The sequence below is a fragment of the Brassica rapa genome, chromosome A06 (assembly GCF_000309985.2).
Source record: "Brassica rapa cultivar Chiifu-401-42 chromosome A06, CAAS_Brap_v3.01, whole genome shotgun sequence".
In the NCBI taxonomy this organism is placed as follows: domain Eukaryota; kingdom Viridiplantae; phylum Streptophyta; class Magnoliopsida; order Brassicales; family Brassicaceae; genus Brassica; species Brassica rapa.
Window position 1 is genome coordinate 4075230 of NC_024800.2, and position 17334 is coordinate 4092563.

The window sequence follows — 17334 nt, forward strand, 5'->3', positions numbered from 1 at the left end:
TATATCCATTATTTGAAAATAACCATTTGTTGTTTTTAATTTTTTTTTTAAATCAGAAATTATTTTTATTTAAAAACATTATTCATATATAATATAATAGTTTAAGTTTGGAAGATTAATCTATATATATAAATTATGTATATTTTTAAAAAAATAATTTAAGATATTATATATTGAGTAACTGAGTAAAAGCTGAATTTCTTATCTTGAAAATAAAATATTTATATTTTTGTCTTCATGTTATACTCACCAATCCATCATTGATATTTATAACTCAGTATGTTTTTAAAATAACTTAGTTTTAAGTAATAAACAAATTTAATAATTAAATTCATCACCTATAATGTTATATAAACTATATTTGAAAACTCTTTAAAATTATATTTTAAGCATAATATTACTATTATTTAATTTAAGTTATTTTAAGCATAATATATGCTAAACCAACTTAAATTATATTTACAATAGAACCATCCTAAACGTGTTAATAAACCAAAAACAATACTAAACCAACATGAACCAATACCTGATTCGGCGTGGAAGGAAGTGTTTTGGGATAAATGCTTGAATGGTTATTAACTGTAATAGTTTGATCATGAAATAGTTAGTATGAATATTAACAATAAAATGATGGATTAGATTAATTTAAATTTGTAAGAATACCTTTGAGTCTATGAAAAGCAATTCAATTCCCATGAATAAGTTTGGCTTTTGGAAGTTGCGGGTTTCCCAACAATGAATCCACCTAACAAAAAGTTCGTTGTTATAGAAAATCTCCTTCAAAGTCATTAAAGGTTTTTGGGACGACAATAGTTGATGGTGGAACCATTTTTTTGCTCGAGTGCTTTGAAGTTTTCCTTGATAGTATGAGGTTGATGTTGATGGAATAATGAGTTTTGTATGGACTTTCTTGACTCCCTCTGTTTCAAAATACATGAAGTTTTAGGTTGGGACACAAATATTAAAACACTTGTTTTTTATCTAAAAGGTATCACTAAAATATAAATTAAAAATTATTCAACCAATCACAAAACATACTACAAAATATAATTGGTTACACAGTTTTTGATAAAGTTAACAGATACCTTGAAATATGAAAACATCGTCTATTTTGAAACATCAAAAACTCTCTAAAACAATATCTATTTTGAAACGGAGGGAGTACATTTTAATTTTTTTTGTTTAATGTGGTATTTTCATTTTTATATAACTTACTACCATTTTAAGATATATGTACCTTTAAGATAGATGTTTAAATCTTAATGTACTTTTCCATTTTTTTAAAATGTTTATTTCCATTTCTTATATTTTTTATTTACGTAATATCTATATTTTATATTTTAAAATAGATATTTAAATCTTAATGTACTTTTTCCTTTTTTTTTAAATTGTGTATTTACTTATATTATATATTTAATATTTTAAGATAGATGTTTAATGCTTAATGAACTTTTTCCATTTTTTTAAAAAAATTGTGTATTTACTTATTATTATATATATAATTCATATATTATAGATTTACATATTTACTTATTATATATTTTCCTGTATATGTATTTTCATTTCTTGTACTTTTTATTTACTTAATATCTCTATTTTACTTTTTAAGATAGATGTTTAAATCTTAATGTACGTTTTCCATTTTTTTTAAATTGTATATTTCTATTTGTTATACTTTCTATTTACGTAATATCTATATTTTAAATTTTAAGATATATTTTTAAATCTTAATGTAATGTTCCATTTTTTAAATTGGGTATTTACTTATATTATATATTTAATTTTTATTTATATTGTGTATTTCTATTTCTTATACTTTCTATTTACTAATAATTTTATATTTTAAGATAGATTTACATTTTAAGATAGATGTTTAAATACTAATGTACTTTTTCTATTTTTTTAAATTGTGTATTTCTTTTTCTTATACTTTCTATTTGCGTAATATCTATATTTTATATTTTAAGATAGATGTTTAAATCTTAATATAATTTTTTCCATTGTTTTTAAGTTGTGTATTTCTTTTTCTTATACTTTCTATTTACTTCATATCTGTATTTTACATTTTAAGATAGATGTTTAATATTTAATGTACTCTTTCCATTTTTTAAAAATTTTGCATTTACTTATTATTGTATATATAATTCGTATATTTATATATTTATAATATTTACTTATTATTTATTTTTCTATATATTGTGTATTTCTCTTTCTTATACTTTATATTTTATTAATATCTATTTTTTATATTTTAAGATAGATGTTTAAATATTAATGTATTTTTTCATTTTTAATGTAAAACGGCAATGTTTTAAAGAAGAATTTGGACAAATAGTCAAATAGTTATATTTATGTTTTTTTTCTTTTTTTTATAAAATGGTTATGTTACATTATGGAGATAAACTGTTTTTTTTTAGTAAAAAATAGTAATTTTACATATGTTTAATGTAGTTTTTCCATTTTTTTCATGCTGTATGTTTACATATTATAGTTATTTTTAAATATAAAATGGTAATCTTACATATGTTTAATGTAGTATTTCCTTTTTTTATGTTGTATGTTTACATATTATTTATTATTTTCAAAATTATATATAATGTTTTTTTACAAAATAGTAATGTTACATTATGGAGATAAGATGTCTTTTTTTTAGTGAAAAATGGTAGTCTTACATATGTTTAATGTAGTTTTTCTATTTTTTTTATGCTGTATGTTTAGATATTATTTATAATTTTCGAAAATTAGTAATATTAAAATGTAAAACTATATTTTATGCCACGTGTCATCTTTCGGGAGAAGTTTTTTTGGCTGATGTGGACGCTCTATGGAGCCTCAAAGATAGATTTACATTTTAAGATAGATGTTTAAATACTAATGTACTTTTTCTATTTTTTTAAATTGTGTATTTCTTTTTCTTATACTTTCTATTTCCGTAATATCTATATTTTATATTTTAAGATAGATGTTTAAATCTTAATATAATTTTTTCCATTGTTTTTAAGTTGTGTATTTCTTTTTCTTATACTTTCTATTTACTTCATATCTGTATTTTACATTTTAAGATAGATGTTTAATATTTAATGTACTCTTTCCATTTTTTTAAAATTTTGCATTTACTTATTATTGTATATATAATTCATATATTTATATATTTATAATATTTACTTATTATTTATTTTTCTATATATTGTGTATTTCTCTTTCTTATACTTTATATTTTATTAATATCTATTTTTTATATTTTAAGATAGATGTTTAAATATTAATGTATTTTTTCATTTTTAATGTAAAACGACAATGTTTTAAAGAAGAATTTGGACAAATAGTCAAATAGTTATATATATGTTTTTTTTTTTTATAAAATGGTTATGTTACATTATGGAGATAAACTGTTTTTTTTTAGTAAAAAATAGTAATTTTACATATGTTTAATGTAGTTTTTCCATTTTTTTCATGTTGTATGTTTACATATTATTGTTATTTTTAAATATAAAATGGTAATCTTACATATGTTTAATGTAGTATTTCCTTTTTTTATGTTGTATGTGTACATATTATTTATTATTTTCAAAATTATATATAATGTTTTTTTTGAAAAATAGTAATGTTACATTATGGAGATAAGATGTCTTTTTTTTAGTGAAAAATGGTAGTCTTACATATGTTTAATGTAGTTTTTCTATTTTTTTTTATGCTGTATGTTTACATATTATTTATAATTTTCGAAAATTAGTAATATTAAAATGTAAAACTATATTTTATGCCACGTGTCATCTTTCGGGAGAAGTTTTTTTTGCTGATGTGGACGTCTATGGAGCCTCAAAGATAGATTTACATTTTAAGATAGATGTTTAAATACTAATGTACTTTTTCTATTTTTTTAAATTGTGTATTTCTTTTTCTTATACTTTCTATTTGCGTAATATCTATATTTTATATTTTAAGATAGATGTTTAAATCTTAATATAATTTTTTCCATTGTTTTTAAGTTGTGTATTTCTTTTTCTTATACTTTCTATTTACTTCATATCTGTATTTTACATTTTAAGATAGATGTTTAATATTTAATGTACTCTTTCCATTTTTTTAAAATTTTGCATTTACTTATTATTGTATATATAATTCGTATATTTATATATTTATAATATTTACTTATTATTTATTTTTCTATATATTGTGTATTTCTCTTTCTTATACTTTATATTTTATTAATATCTATTTTTTATATTTTAAGATAGATGTTTAAATATTAATGTATTTTTTTCATTTTTAACGTAAAACGACAATGTTTTAAAGAAGAATTTGGACAAATAGTCAAATAGTTATATTTATGTTTTTTTTTCTTTTTTTTATAAAATGGTTATGTTACATTATGGAGATAAACTGTTTTTTTTTAGTAAAAAATAGTAATTTTACATATGTTTAATGTAGTTTTTCCATTTTTTTCATGTTGTATGTTTACATATTATTGTTATTTTTAAATATAAAATGGTAATCTTACATATGTTTAATGTAGTATTTCCTTTTTTTATGTTGTATGTTTACATATTATTTATTATTTTCAAAATTATATATAATGTTTTTTTTTACAAAATAGTAATGTTACATTATGGAGATAAGATGTCTTTTTTTTAGTGAAAAATGGTAGTCTTACATATGTTTAATGTAGTTTTTCTATTTTTTTTATGCTGTATGTTTACATATTATTTATAATTTTCAAAAATTAGTAATATTAAAATGTAAAACTATATTTTATGCCACGTGTCATCTTTCGGGAGAAGTTTTTTTTGCTGATGTGGACGCTCTATGGAGCCTCAAAGATAGATTTACATTTTAAGATAGATGTTTAAATACTAATGTACTTTTTCTATTTTTTTAAATTGTGTATTTCTTTTTCTTATACTTTCTATTTGCGTAATATCTATATTTTATATTTTAAGATAGATGTTTAAATCTTAATATAATTTTTTCCATTGTTTTTAAGTTTTGTATTTCTTTTTCTTATACTTTCTATTTACTTCATATCTGTATTTTACATTTTAAGATAGATGTTTAATATTTAATGTACTCTTTCCATTTTTTTAAAATTTTGCATTTACTTATTATTGTATATATAATTCGTATATTTATATATTTATAATATTTACTTATTATTTATTTTTCTATATATTGTGTATTTCTCTTTCTTATACTTTATATTTTATTAATATCTATTTTTTATATTTTAAGATAGATGTTTAAATATTAATGTATTTTTTCATTTTTAATGTAAAACGACAATGTTTTAAAGAAGAATTTGGACAAATAGTCAAATAGTTATATTTATGTTTTTTTTTCTTTTTTTTATAAAATGGTTATGTTACATTATGGAGATAAACTGTTTTTTTTTAGTAAAAAATAGTAATTTTACATATGTTTAATGTAGTTTTTCCATTTTTTTCATGTTGTATGTTTACATATTATTGTTATTTTTAAATATAAAATGGTAATCTTACATATGTTTAATGTAGTATTTCCTTTTTTTATGTTGTATGTTTACATATTATTTATTATTTTCAAAATTATATATAATGTTTTTTTTACAAAATAGTAATGTTACATTATGGAGATAAGATGTCTTTTTTTTAGTGAAAAATGGTAGTCTTACATATGTTTAATGTAGTTTTTCTATTTTTTTATGCTGTATGTTTACATATTATTTATAATTTTCGAAAATTAGTAATATTAAAATGTAAAACTATATTTTATGCCACGTGTCATCTTTCGGGAGAAGTTTTTTTTGCTGATGTGGACGTTCTATGGAGCCTCAAAAGGTCCCTTTTATTAGTAAGGATATAGTAAAAATTATCCTTAAATGGTACGCACATTTTCAAGTTGTCTACTCTGGTTTTAGTTTCTGATTTTGGCTTATTTGGTTTGCATGTAGGGCTGATAATTTGAGTAAGTATCCGTAGTCCCACCTTGTTTGACCCGCGGAGATATCTCTTGTTTAGTACACTAACTAGTATTAAGCCCATGCTATGCATGGGAATATTTGTTTTTTTGGTAAAAACATTTGAATGTTTTTTATTTCAAATAAAAGAAAATTTTAATTATGTATAACTAAAATAACATGTATTATTTAACTTTGATATATATAAGAGAATGTTAACACACTTATCATTAACTAACCACAAATTAGCTTGTTTGATATAAATATTACTTTGAAGCTTTTTTGTATGATTTATCTTTCATTGGCTAATTACATTTAGTAATTCATTCGGTATCTCCATTTACAAAAACTAATATTATAAATCTAGTGAACAATAAAAAATTAGCATGTTATAAAGAATATGTTATCTTTATCGCTTGAACAATTTTATTTGAAAACACAGTAAAAGAATTTGCATAAAAGGGGATAGTGACCATTATATTGAAAAACACACGAACATATAACGAAGAGAAGCATTATAGAAGATAGCAGATATACTTAGTATTTTGCTTGGAAGAAATTCAAACTTTACCTGTTCAAAAGAGATAACATGTGGAGGCTCGCAATCCTCGCAGTTCCAATCTATCTCTCTCAGTCAAAGGAAGGTTAAGTTTTGATCTCGTCTTCTTCTTATGCTCGTAAAAAAGAGTATCCTTTCATATTTTGTTTCTGATCGATTGACAGTTTCTTTGTTTATATAGACATGAAAAGTAAACAATATCTATAGATAAATAAGGTGGAACATCGTTGGTGTAGTCAGTAGTGGGTTTAGAACTGCTATACGGTTGCTTTTTTTTTACCAACATACGGTTGCTTTTCTTTTGTTCAAATTAATTTTCTTTTTAAATTTGTAAATATTTATTATGTGGCAAATTATGATTCGTAGACTTGCGATTTAGTATATAAAAGATCCCTTAAGGAACTACAACATTATCAAATACACATACAAACATGTTTAACAAGACCCCAATTTGCAAAACTCTACAAAACACTTCTGAAAATATTATATAAATTATTCACAAGCAATTCTCGTCTCAGAGCTGCTCAAGAAAGCGTGGAACTACTTTTCATATTCAAAAACTACAGCTCACTCCTAGTTTAACAACGAGAAATGTAGAAATACTTTTCATTGTATAAATAACAATAAAAAAACAATTCGTTATTCATTAACCTGTGTTACCTTGGTTTAGAAATCAGAATAGTCCAAAACTCAACGAGGCAACCTCTGCAACTCCACAGCAACCAGCGAAGCGACGCTATTAAGACCAGCGACGTCTGAGTTCTTCATCTCAGAGACAATGGCGTTGATCTTATAGACATCATGTCCTGATATCGACAAAATCATCGCCGGCGATAGATACTGCTTACACGCATAACCCAAACAATGCAAGATTCTATTCGATACCAATAATTGTAGCTCCGTGCTCTTCCTCCTGACGCCACATCTCGAGGATAGTTGTGAATGAGATCTTAGGAAGGGTGGTTAAAAATCCCGTCGTTGCTTCTCTAGAAGCCGCGAGGTCCAAGAACAAGCCAATGTTGCTACCGAAATATGCAATGTCTCTTATGCATTCTTCTTGATCGACCGCGCATGTAAAAGATGCCTCTGATAAAAGCGTTGGCTCTTTTGTGTAGTTTGAGCTGAGACCTTTCTTGTTCCCAAGTGACCGTAGGCAGGAAAGCTCTGCAGAGACTTAAAGGAGGCTCAAGGAAATCTTCCATGTCTTTAGTTTCCATCTCTAAAGCTGAGGCCAAGGCGAGTCTGAGCTTGACGTTGTTCACATTGGCGCTTGACAAGTCTCCGAAACTCAAAGCATTGTGAAACTGTATTCTGATGCAGTCTAACTCAACTAGCATGACGAGGAGCTTTTGCGCGTAAAGCTGGTATTGGATCAGTGCAGGGTAGAGTGGGAGGAAATGAGAGTTGGATATTGATTTCAAATCATCAGAGGTTTGTTGCTCGATTTTGGTGCATTCGGTTAAGAAAATTGTCACTGTATCGAACCAAATCTTCAAACATAGAAACCGATCATCCCCGTCTTTGTTATTCCCATTGTAAATCGTAGCCAGAGATGGGAGAATCTCTCGGATAGTAATCTCGGCATTTTGTGTAACCAGAGGAGCATCTTCTGTTATGCATTCTAGAACTTGAAGAAGGGTTATACGAAAGTCATCTCTTCCCTGCAAACTGATAACATGGCATAAAAATTGCACAAGTATGTCTTTATCAAAGTTCACTGTGTCATAAAACATGGTTAAGACGAGTATAAGGCAATGAAGAGAGTAATATGAAAAAGGCATCGCAAAGTTGTAACTACTGACCTGAAATGAGGCTTCCACAAGTTTTGTAAGATTTGCCAGCTGCGTTAGGATTTGTTGGGTTACCATTTTGTTCTTAAAAGAAGAGCTTCCAAGAAGATGAAGAACCACAGGGAACAAGTGTACATTAGTCTTTAGGGCAGCTCGACTGTTAAGGGGAGAGACAGGTGCATGCATGGCGTCTTCCTGTCATTAGCTGCTGAATATTACTGATTATTGTATCCAGCAAACCCGGAATTATGGGGGCAATTACATTCACAAATGCCTCAAGACATTGTTGCTTATAACTGTCTTTTTCTTTGGCTAATCTGTCTACAACGGGAAGAAATCTTGTATTTGCAGAAGAAATTTGTTAGCCACCGCCTACTATTTTTGCAGAGAAGTGCAACGAAGAGCGCACAGCTTTTCCCCTTAAAACTTCAGTTCCTTGCTCTATGATGGAAAGCAAACTAGGGAAAAGATTTTTCTCCTCTGTCAATGTCACAAGATGCCTTCCAAAGCTGGGAACGTGTGACTTCCAATCATAGCCATATTCAGAAGATTTAAGCAGGTTTGCTGCTTTCGTGCGCTGCCTTTGACGAAAGATGAAGCTTCTTCCTACAATGAAAGTTTTTCTACAACCGTCTGAACGCAAGGAGGGTTAAAACGTTAAAGCCTAATAATCTACAAGAGAGATCAAGGCATTTGAAACCTAGTCCAACACGAAAGATCGACGTGTCGCATATAAAATTAAAGTTTTCTTCTAAGAAAATAGAAAAAAAAATGAAGACAGCTACGCATTTTTATTTTGGTACTTGAAAAGTTCTTTATACACTATATTCATTATACTAAAATAAATCTTAAAATAACTCAATATTATATTTTTAATTATATAATTAATTTTTTTATTTGATTAATATTTAATTATATAATTTATGTTTTAACTTTGTACTAAAACACTTTTTCAGATAACAATACAATATATATATATATATATATATAAATTATATTTTTTAATTATTTTTAGATTTTGGATAATTCAATATTCTATTTTAATTATATAATTAAGAATTTTATTTGATTAATATTTAGTTATATAATTCATGTTTTAACTTTTTACATATAATTCATATTTTTAACTTTTTACCAAACAATTTTTTTTTAAATAACAATACAAAATATACAGAAATTATCTTTTTTCTAAAATTATATTTTCAGATTTTGAATAATTCTTACTATTAGTAATTTTAATCAATTATCTAATCAAATAAATTAAAATTTTGTTTTTATTTTTTAATTTAGTTATACATTTTATTTATTAAGGATATACACAGCTCTAACTTTTAATGTGAGAGCTCGGTTCTAAAAATTTACTTCGCAAATAATAGTATAGAAGATTGAGAAACATTACAACCGTGTCATCACCAGAATGAAATTCAGAATCTTTAGAAAATATGTTGGTCTAATTAAGTATATATTATACTTTTCCTTAAACTAATCATAAAATTAATTGATGTGTACAATTACTATCTTTTCTTAAATAAAAGCTACGGAATTACCAAATATGACTAATATATATAACAATTAATTATTCTAATAATAAAGATTTGATAATAATTTATATATCATCCAACGTTTTTGTTTAATTTTATATTATTAAAATAAATTAAACAATCAAATTAGCTATAAAATTAAAATATAGATTTTTCATTTATGTTATATTTTGAATTATTAAAAACAACAAAATTACTAAAACTATTAAAATTATTATGTTAAAAATTAATGATCAATGGTTTAACATCCTCTATATATTAATAGGGAAACATTTAAAAAGTTTAGAACATGTAGTTTGTATTGATTAAAAAAATGTCATGCTGAGTTATCACGTAACTGGAATGTTAATTTGTTTATGTGGCAGCTTGAAAATCAATTGAGAATTTTGTTAGTCCATAATTAAATTGCTAGAAAATGTTATATTATATAGTATGCCCATTGTGGACCATTCATTTATCAAATTAAAATTTAATAAATATTATTTTCTTAAATAAAACCTACGGAATTACCTAATGTGATTATGATATATACATAGTAATTAATGATTTTAAATAATGAGTTGCTAATAATCTGTATACTTTCTATCATTTTTGTTTATTTTTTTTATTATTAAAATAAATTACACAATTACATTAATCATATATTAAAATTTTAGATTTTTTTGTATATGTTGTAATTTGAATTTATCAAAACGAGTATAAATTACTAAATGTTGTCCCGATCGGTTATGGGCCCGTCGAGCTATTCACTACACTCTCTGATCATGCCTCCGAAGTACAGTGGGGTGGGGAAGTTGTTTACCTGAACATTTCTGGAATGAGCAATAGAACCCAAATGGGTTCCGGGGAATTTCCAGGCAAAGGATTCAGGAAAGCAGCTTATTTCTGCAACCTGCAGATTGCTGAGAAGAACCGGTCTTTTCTGCCGCCTCAAGACTTTCACATAGGAGCTACTCAGCCTGACTCATACGGTGTCGCGAAGACACATAGTAGAGGCTGTGGGGATCATTTCTACTACGGAGGGCCAGGGCCGCTACGATCATCGTCCTATCAGAGTGATCCTTTAGCTTTTGTGTTTTTGTTTTTAGCAGTTTATTTTGTTGTTTAGTTATCGCCTGTAGCGCAAGTCATATAACATATGTGTTTCCTACTTTAATCGTTTGTGTGTGTATTATAAAAGATTCAGATGAGAAAAACTTGTATTTTCGTTGATTAATTTAATATATGCATTATAATAAAGTAGTATTTTGCAGTCAATATTAATCATAGTAACCTAGAAAAGTATAAATGAAGCTCTTAAATCATTGCACAAGAAAAAAAACGAAGCTCTTAAATCATTTTATTATATTAGGCAGATTATATTAGGTAGATGATGGCTACAAGGTACCACAACAACATCTTAAGGGAGTATTAGGAGTAGGAACTATACAAGTTCCGGTTTCAAACCCTTTAGTAGTACAATCAAAAAAGCACATATGAGGTAAGTAGCTGTCCGAGCATAAAGTCTTAGCGCAGTAAGTATACTTGATTTTATTCTCCTGCTCCACACCTACACAAACCCACACAAAACATATACGATATTTGTTAATTCTTCAATGATTGTCTTTAAACCATCATGTCGAACTAAGCAAAATAACTACAGTAAAATTTCAACATACCTGAAACCAAAATGTTGGTGTTAAATATTGTAGCTGCTAATATCACAACAAGAGAAAAAATCACCAAATTTTGTGTCTTCGCCATAATCTTTCTTATGTATAAAATATCTAGCAAGAGAAATATCCTTAATTTTTCATGTCTTGTAGAAAAGCTCTATTTATATAAGTTTTAGTCGTGGAAAATCACAAATTTCCATTTCTATTTGATTTGATTTTAATTGATCTTCTATTCGATACATGCAAATTTGGGATATTCATTTATATATTTGACCAATTAAGTTATTTTGTAAATTTGGTCAAAGTAAATATATTGTTCAAATCTTAATTTAATCACATGCAGTAACCTGAAAAAGTCATATGAGCTATCAAAGAATATAGTTTTTTTTTGTTGAAAAAATGTCAACGTTATTACCATATTCTCCACATCTTATCTATTAAAATAGAAGTCCATTTTTCTTATGTGTGATTTTTTTTATTTGGACCATTTCTTAGAAACTGTATAAAATTTTAATATCTTTCAATATCTTTACATTTTTATTTGAAATACAGCTGAATATTCTTTTAAAAAATCTAAAAAAGATCTTTAAAAAAAAATCCAAAAATTAACAATTTAAATTCTAATTATGCTAAAATATGATTAGATATTAAAATTAATTTAGCATTTATGTAAACAAAAAATAAAATTATATAAAATTAATTATTCAATGATAATAACAATTTAAACTGACTAGTTATGCTAAACATTTCAACTTTGGTTTGGATATGTTTCTTTGTCTATATAATTGGTTCATGCCATTTAAGATGTTTTTGTAATTATTTGATAATATGCCAATATATATATATATATATATATATGTATATTTATAGTAAAATATATATTTTAATTCAGTCTCACCTCTTGAATTATTTATTAGTTTTGAAGTTAATCATAAGATATAAATAATGTTTTTAAATATTATATTAGATGATATATTTTTGTGTTTAAATTATTTTTATTTCCTTTTCTAATCATTTGGCAAATATATATATAATAAAAGTAATTTATTTTACATAAAAAGTACCTAAATTATTTTATTTTGAAATTTTGTGACCTTGTGAATTTATATATATATATATATATATATATATATATATATATTTATATTTATTTATATTTCGTAGATATTTCCTTTTATATTGCTGGGAATTTTTTTAAAGGAAAATAAAATAAAACTATATTATATATAAATCAATATAATACATGTTTTATTGATTTTCTTTTTATTATTTATGTAAACGTAGATATCCTTTTTGCTTATGTTATTTTTGGGAAATATAAAGGAAAATAAAAGCAAAAAATTATATAGATATATAATAAATTTTACTTTTATAGATATTTCCTTTTTATTTACAAATATTATTTAGTAAAAAAGGATATACAACTAATTCTTCATAGTGGAAAATTAGGTAGTAAAGTTAATCATTAATGATAACTTTGTAATTGAGTTTTATAAAAATTAACGCGGAGATGACATATAGAAAATTTATTTTCAAACAATATATAGAGAGATATGTTTTTTTAAATGTAGATATTTCCTTTTTGCTTATGTTTTTTTTAAGAAAATATAAAGTAAAGGAAATATTATATATATAAATTAATATTCATATTTTATAGATATTTTCCTTTTTATTATTTATGTAGATATGTAATAAAAAATAAATTTAAATTCCATCAAAAATTTTATTAAGTAACAAAAGAAATTAAACTAGTTTTGAGTAGTGGCAATCAGATTGTAAATTTTAATATTTAAGGATAATTTGTTTTTATTGATAATTATAAGAATTAACGTAAAAGCCAACACTGAATTTTTTAATAATATTATAGAGATAATATATCTAACAATTAATGAATAAATCGTAGGATAATGGTATACCAAAATTTTCATTAGATTATCCGATCCCCAACATGGTAAAATGGAAGTAACGTTCTAGCGGGGACACTGTTGTCCAGATGGGTTCGGGTAAATATCTGGAGAAAGGTTTTAGGCAAGCCGCATATTTCTGCAATATCCGGATTGCGAAAGAGAACCGTACCCTTTTACCGATTGAAGACTTTGTAATAGGTGACAATCAGCTGGATTCCTATACGATTAGGAAGAGTCCCAGTAAAGGCGCGGAAACGCATTTTTGCTACGGGGGACCAAGGGCATGCCCTTTTGCGTCTGTTCGGGGAAATCACTTGTCTATTGTTTTTTTTTTTCATTTTATTTACTTCTCTAGTTTTAAGAGTGAGTTTGTGTAATAAAGCCGATACAATACATGTATCAAAACCATGGCATCAGCTATCGATTATAGTGATTTATCAAAGATAAATGTTTGATATTTTCTACTATTTGACTTGTTCAGTAAATATATGGATCTCCCCACAGCGTGGATGGGAGCGGATCGGATATCTGAGTTTTTTAAATGTATCTGTAATTCGATCCATTTTATTCGAATGATCATTTATTCGATTTGATCTGTATCCATCTAGATAGACATGGACGTTCGGGTATCCGTTGGCGTTTGGATCAGGGTTTTTGGGTTTTTGGGGTTTATACTCCTAGGTCCCATACTAAAATTTTATTAGTACGGGTCAGCTTCGGATAATAACATTTCGGGTTCGATTCAAAATTGTGTTGCGTCCTAAAACCCATAAAATAATCATATATCATACGAATTCATGTTATATTTGTTTGGTTCAGATATAACCGAAGTAAAAAACAAAAATTTTGTAGCAAAACATAAAGAAAAATATCTAAATGAAATAAAAATTAATCTATCACACATAAAATTAATAAAATAACAATAAAATTTTAAATCAAGCATGAAAACAAACATCATTTGTAAATAATATATATTGCCTTATAGAGAGTAGACTTTTTTATTTCAATGAGAAAATTATAAAGTACCTATTAATAACTAATTGTGTACTTAAAGCATTTATTAAATTTTTAATATTTAGTATTATATATCATATTACCACAAAATATTGAATTTAATAATTGAAATATTTATATATATTTTAAAATATTTATATTGACTATTAATTTTGGATTTTCGGGTTACTCATTCGGAATCTGTTAATAACACTTCGGGTTCGAATATTTTTTGTACCACCCTGCAAGATCCGTTCGGGTATTTTTACATTTCGGGTAGGATAACAAATCGGATTTTTCGGTTTGGGTTCAGTTCGGATTTCGGGTTCTGGATTTTATGCCCAGGTCTACATCCAGATATTCGGTGTCCCGGATATCCGGAAAATTTTAGATTTTTGACTGGATATCTGATTTAGTTCGCTAAAATAAACAAAAATCAGAAAATAACTAAAAGCAATCGGATATCCATTCCTAAAATAAATAACTTAAATATATAATTCTTTAAGTACATGTAGAATATATATATATATAACTTAAATATATAATTCTTAAATATATATAACTTAAATATATAATTCTTTAAGTACATGTAGAATATATGCATATAACATATGCAATCGGATATCCATTCCTAAAAATACTAGTATTGTGATTTGCTTTATTTTTAGGTGTTGAGATAAATACTTGTCTAGTATTTTTTATTATTGTGTGAATTGAAAAAAAAACATAAACTTAGACCCGTATTTATAACAGCTTCAAAAACTGGATTTCCTTTTCAGTAAATACATATTTATATTTAATTTTTTTTTTCCTAAACTGACATACCATACCGCTTTGGACTTTTAGTGGTGCACAAATATACATATATATATATATATATATGTATATATTCAATATGATATTTGGTAATTCTACAGCTACTGTCTTTCAGATCATCATAGCAAACTAAGAAAATAACTAAAGCAAATTTCACCAAACCTGAAGCCAAAATATTGTTGTTAAACAACGAAGGTTAATACTACAACGAGAAAGAGAGTCACCAAAGTATTTGTGATAATCTGTTTAAATTGTATAACAAGAAAATTGTTTGTACTTTCTCCAGTCCTAAAGAAAAGCTCTATTTATATCGTTTTTGGTCTGAGGAAAATCTTAGGTTTACCTATTTTACTATTAATTGATCTTCCACATGTACAAGTTTCTTGTGAATTTGGTCAAAGAGAATCTGATCAAACTATAAGAATTTGACCACTTGTCAAACTATGAGACCAGGAACTGATAAAGCAATTGATTATTTTTTGCAAGTTATGATATTTTATTTTACTGTGAATTAAATCTTCCAAGAAAACCAGATATAAAACACAAACCGGAAATTGTGAACTATAAGTCTATAGTAATAAATGTTTCATTAGCTATAAGTCCATAACTATATATGTTTGACTGCAATATTAGCCGGTTTTACATCTCGGCAGCAAAAGACTTTCCACATCCGCAGGTTTGTGTAGCGTTAGGGTTCGAGAAAGAGAAACCTCCACCGATTAAAGCATCACTGTAATCAAGCTGCATTCCGAAAAGGAATAGCATGCTCTTCGGATCACAAACTGCAAAAAAAAAATGTGTTGCAAGAAAAAAATCTGAGATTTCATTTCAGAGATGGATAAACACTGGACTGCAAACGACAAATAGACTCACGGACTTGAAGTCTCACACCAAGATTCTGTCTAAATGACAAGAGCGCAGACTTTAACAAGTCAGCTAATACTAGTCTGGTCAATCCAAGCTCCACATCAGAAAAATCAACTGACAATCTTACTTGACAACATTCAGTATAAAACTACAAGGTCATAAATTATAGCCAATAGCTTCATCTTATGAATGTTACCAAATAACCTCATCACTTTTTATCTGGATGCATGCTTCAATACACCAAAGCAGACATTCATATGCAACATGACGTGTCTACACCATCAAACCAACTAACTGATTTAAACTATTGGACCTTATTGTACTAGAATGGAAGGATAATCCAAATTCAAAACAAACCAAAGGAAGAAACTAACCTATAGCGAAACCTTGGTACTCAATGGTGGAATCATCTGGTCTAGCGTTGGCTCTGTTCTCAAAGTCCATGGTGTAAGACATCCCCGAGCAACCTCCTTGCTTGACACCAATCCTCAAACACAGATCTTCCCCGCGTTCTGATCTCATCTTATTCAGATGCTTGAGTGCACTATCCGTCAGAGATATCGCCGGCTTCAGTCCCTCCATTGCAGGTGCCACTGATAATATTCAAAAGGATTCTCGTGAGAAACCGCATCACAGAGATCATCAACCTAACAAGTTATCAATTTAAAAACCAAAACCTAACAATTTCTCAATTTTAAATCCAAAAACTCTATTTCTATTATAAAAATCGAAACTTTATAAGCGAATCAAACAATAACAACCCAGAAGCGAAATAAAAATCGATACTTTCTTAAAGCAGAGTATTTGCGTTGATCAAAATCGAACCTGGAGCTGAACTAGATCGAACATAGAGACGGCTTCTCCTATTGAGATTCACGAACGACGAAGAACGAGGAAATGAAATCGAATTACACGGAGCCACAGAACGTAAACTCGTGGTGGAGATCCTTAGCTGAAGAAACGTTGGATTCGAAGTCGTGATTCCAGCGAACGACGCCATCCCAAATTGAAATAATCGCCGAGCTGAGGAGACCAATAACAGATAGTTATTTTAAGTCCACATCTCTATTATTAAAAGAGAAGTACCATTTAAAATTACCCCTTAGTTTTCAAACTTAATTACATTTGAATGCCACTGAAGTAATAAATTTAACTACCTATTTTTAAGCTTGTCTTTTTCAGTTTTATTAATGTGTTTTCCATATTCAAATATAAACTTAACATCAATAAATTAACTTCTAAAGATGATTACGTAAAAGTAAACTAAAAATTCG

General features: G+C 26.4%; 1 protein-coding gene, 1 long non-coding RNA gene and 1 pseudogene across 2 annotated transcripts; all 3 read right to left on the reverse strand.

Moving 5' to 3' along the window:
- Window positions 1–6731: 6731 nt before the first annotated feature.
- LOC117125912 lies at window positions 6732–9113 on the reverse strand (annotated as a pseudogene).
- A 2025-nt stretch (window positions 9114–11138) lies between these two features.
- On the reverse strand, window positions 11139–12470 carry LOC103871826. The gene is made up of 2 exons (XR_633590.2): window positions 11481–12470; window positions 11139–11371 (listed from the first exon to the last, which is right to left on the reverse strand). It is a non-coding gene; the product is annotated as an uncharacterized LOC103871826 (long non-coding RNA).
- A 3183-nt stretch (window positions 12471–15653) lies between these two features.
- LOC103871827 (iron-sulfur assembly protein IscA, chloroplastic) lies at window positions 15654–17123 on the reverse strand. The gene is made up of 3 exons (XM_009150130.3): window positions 16886–17123; window positions 16435–16653; window positions 15654–15975 (listed from the first exon to the last, which is right to left on the reverse strand). Exons 1-3 carry the CDS (start codon window positions 17058–17060, stop codon window positions 15833–15835), a joined length of 537 nt encoding a protein of 178 aa, XP_009148378.1. The 5' UTR covers window positions 17061–17123; the 3' UTR covers window positions 15654–15832.
- Window positions 17124–17334: the final 211 nt, after the last annotated feature.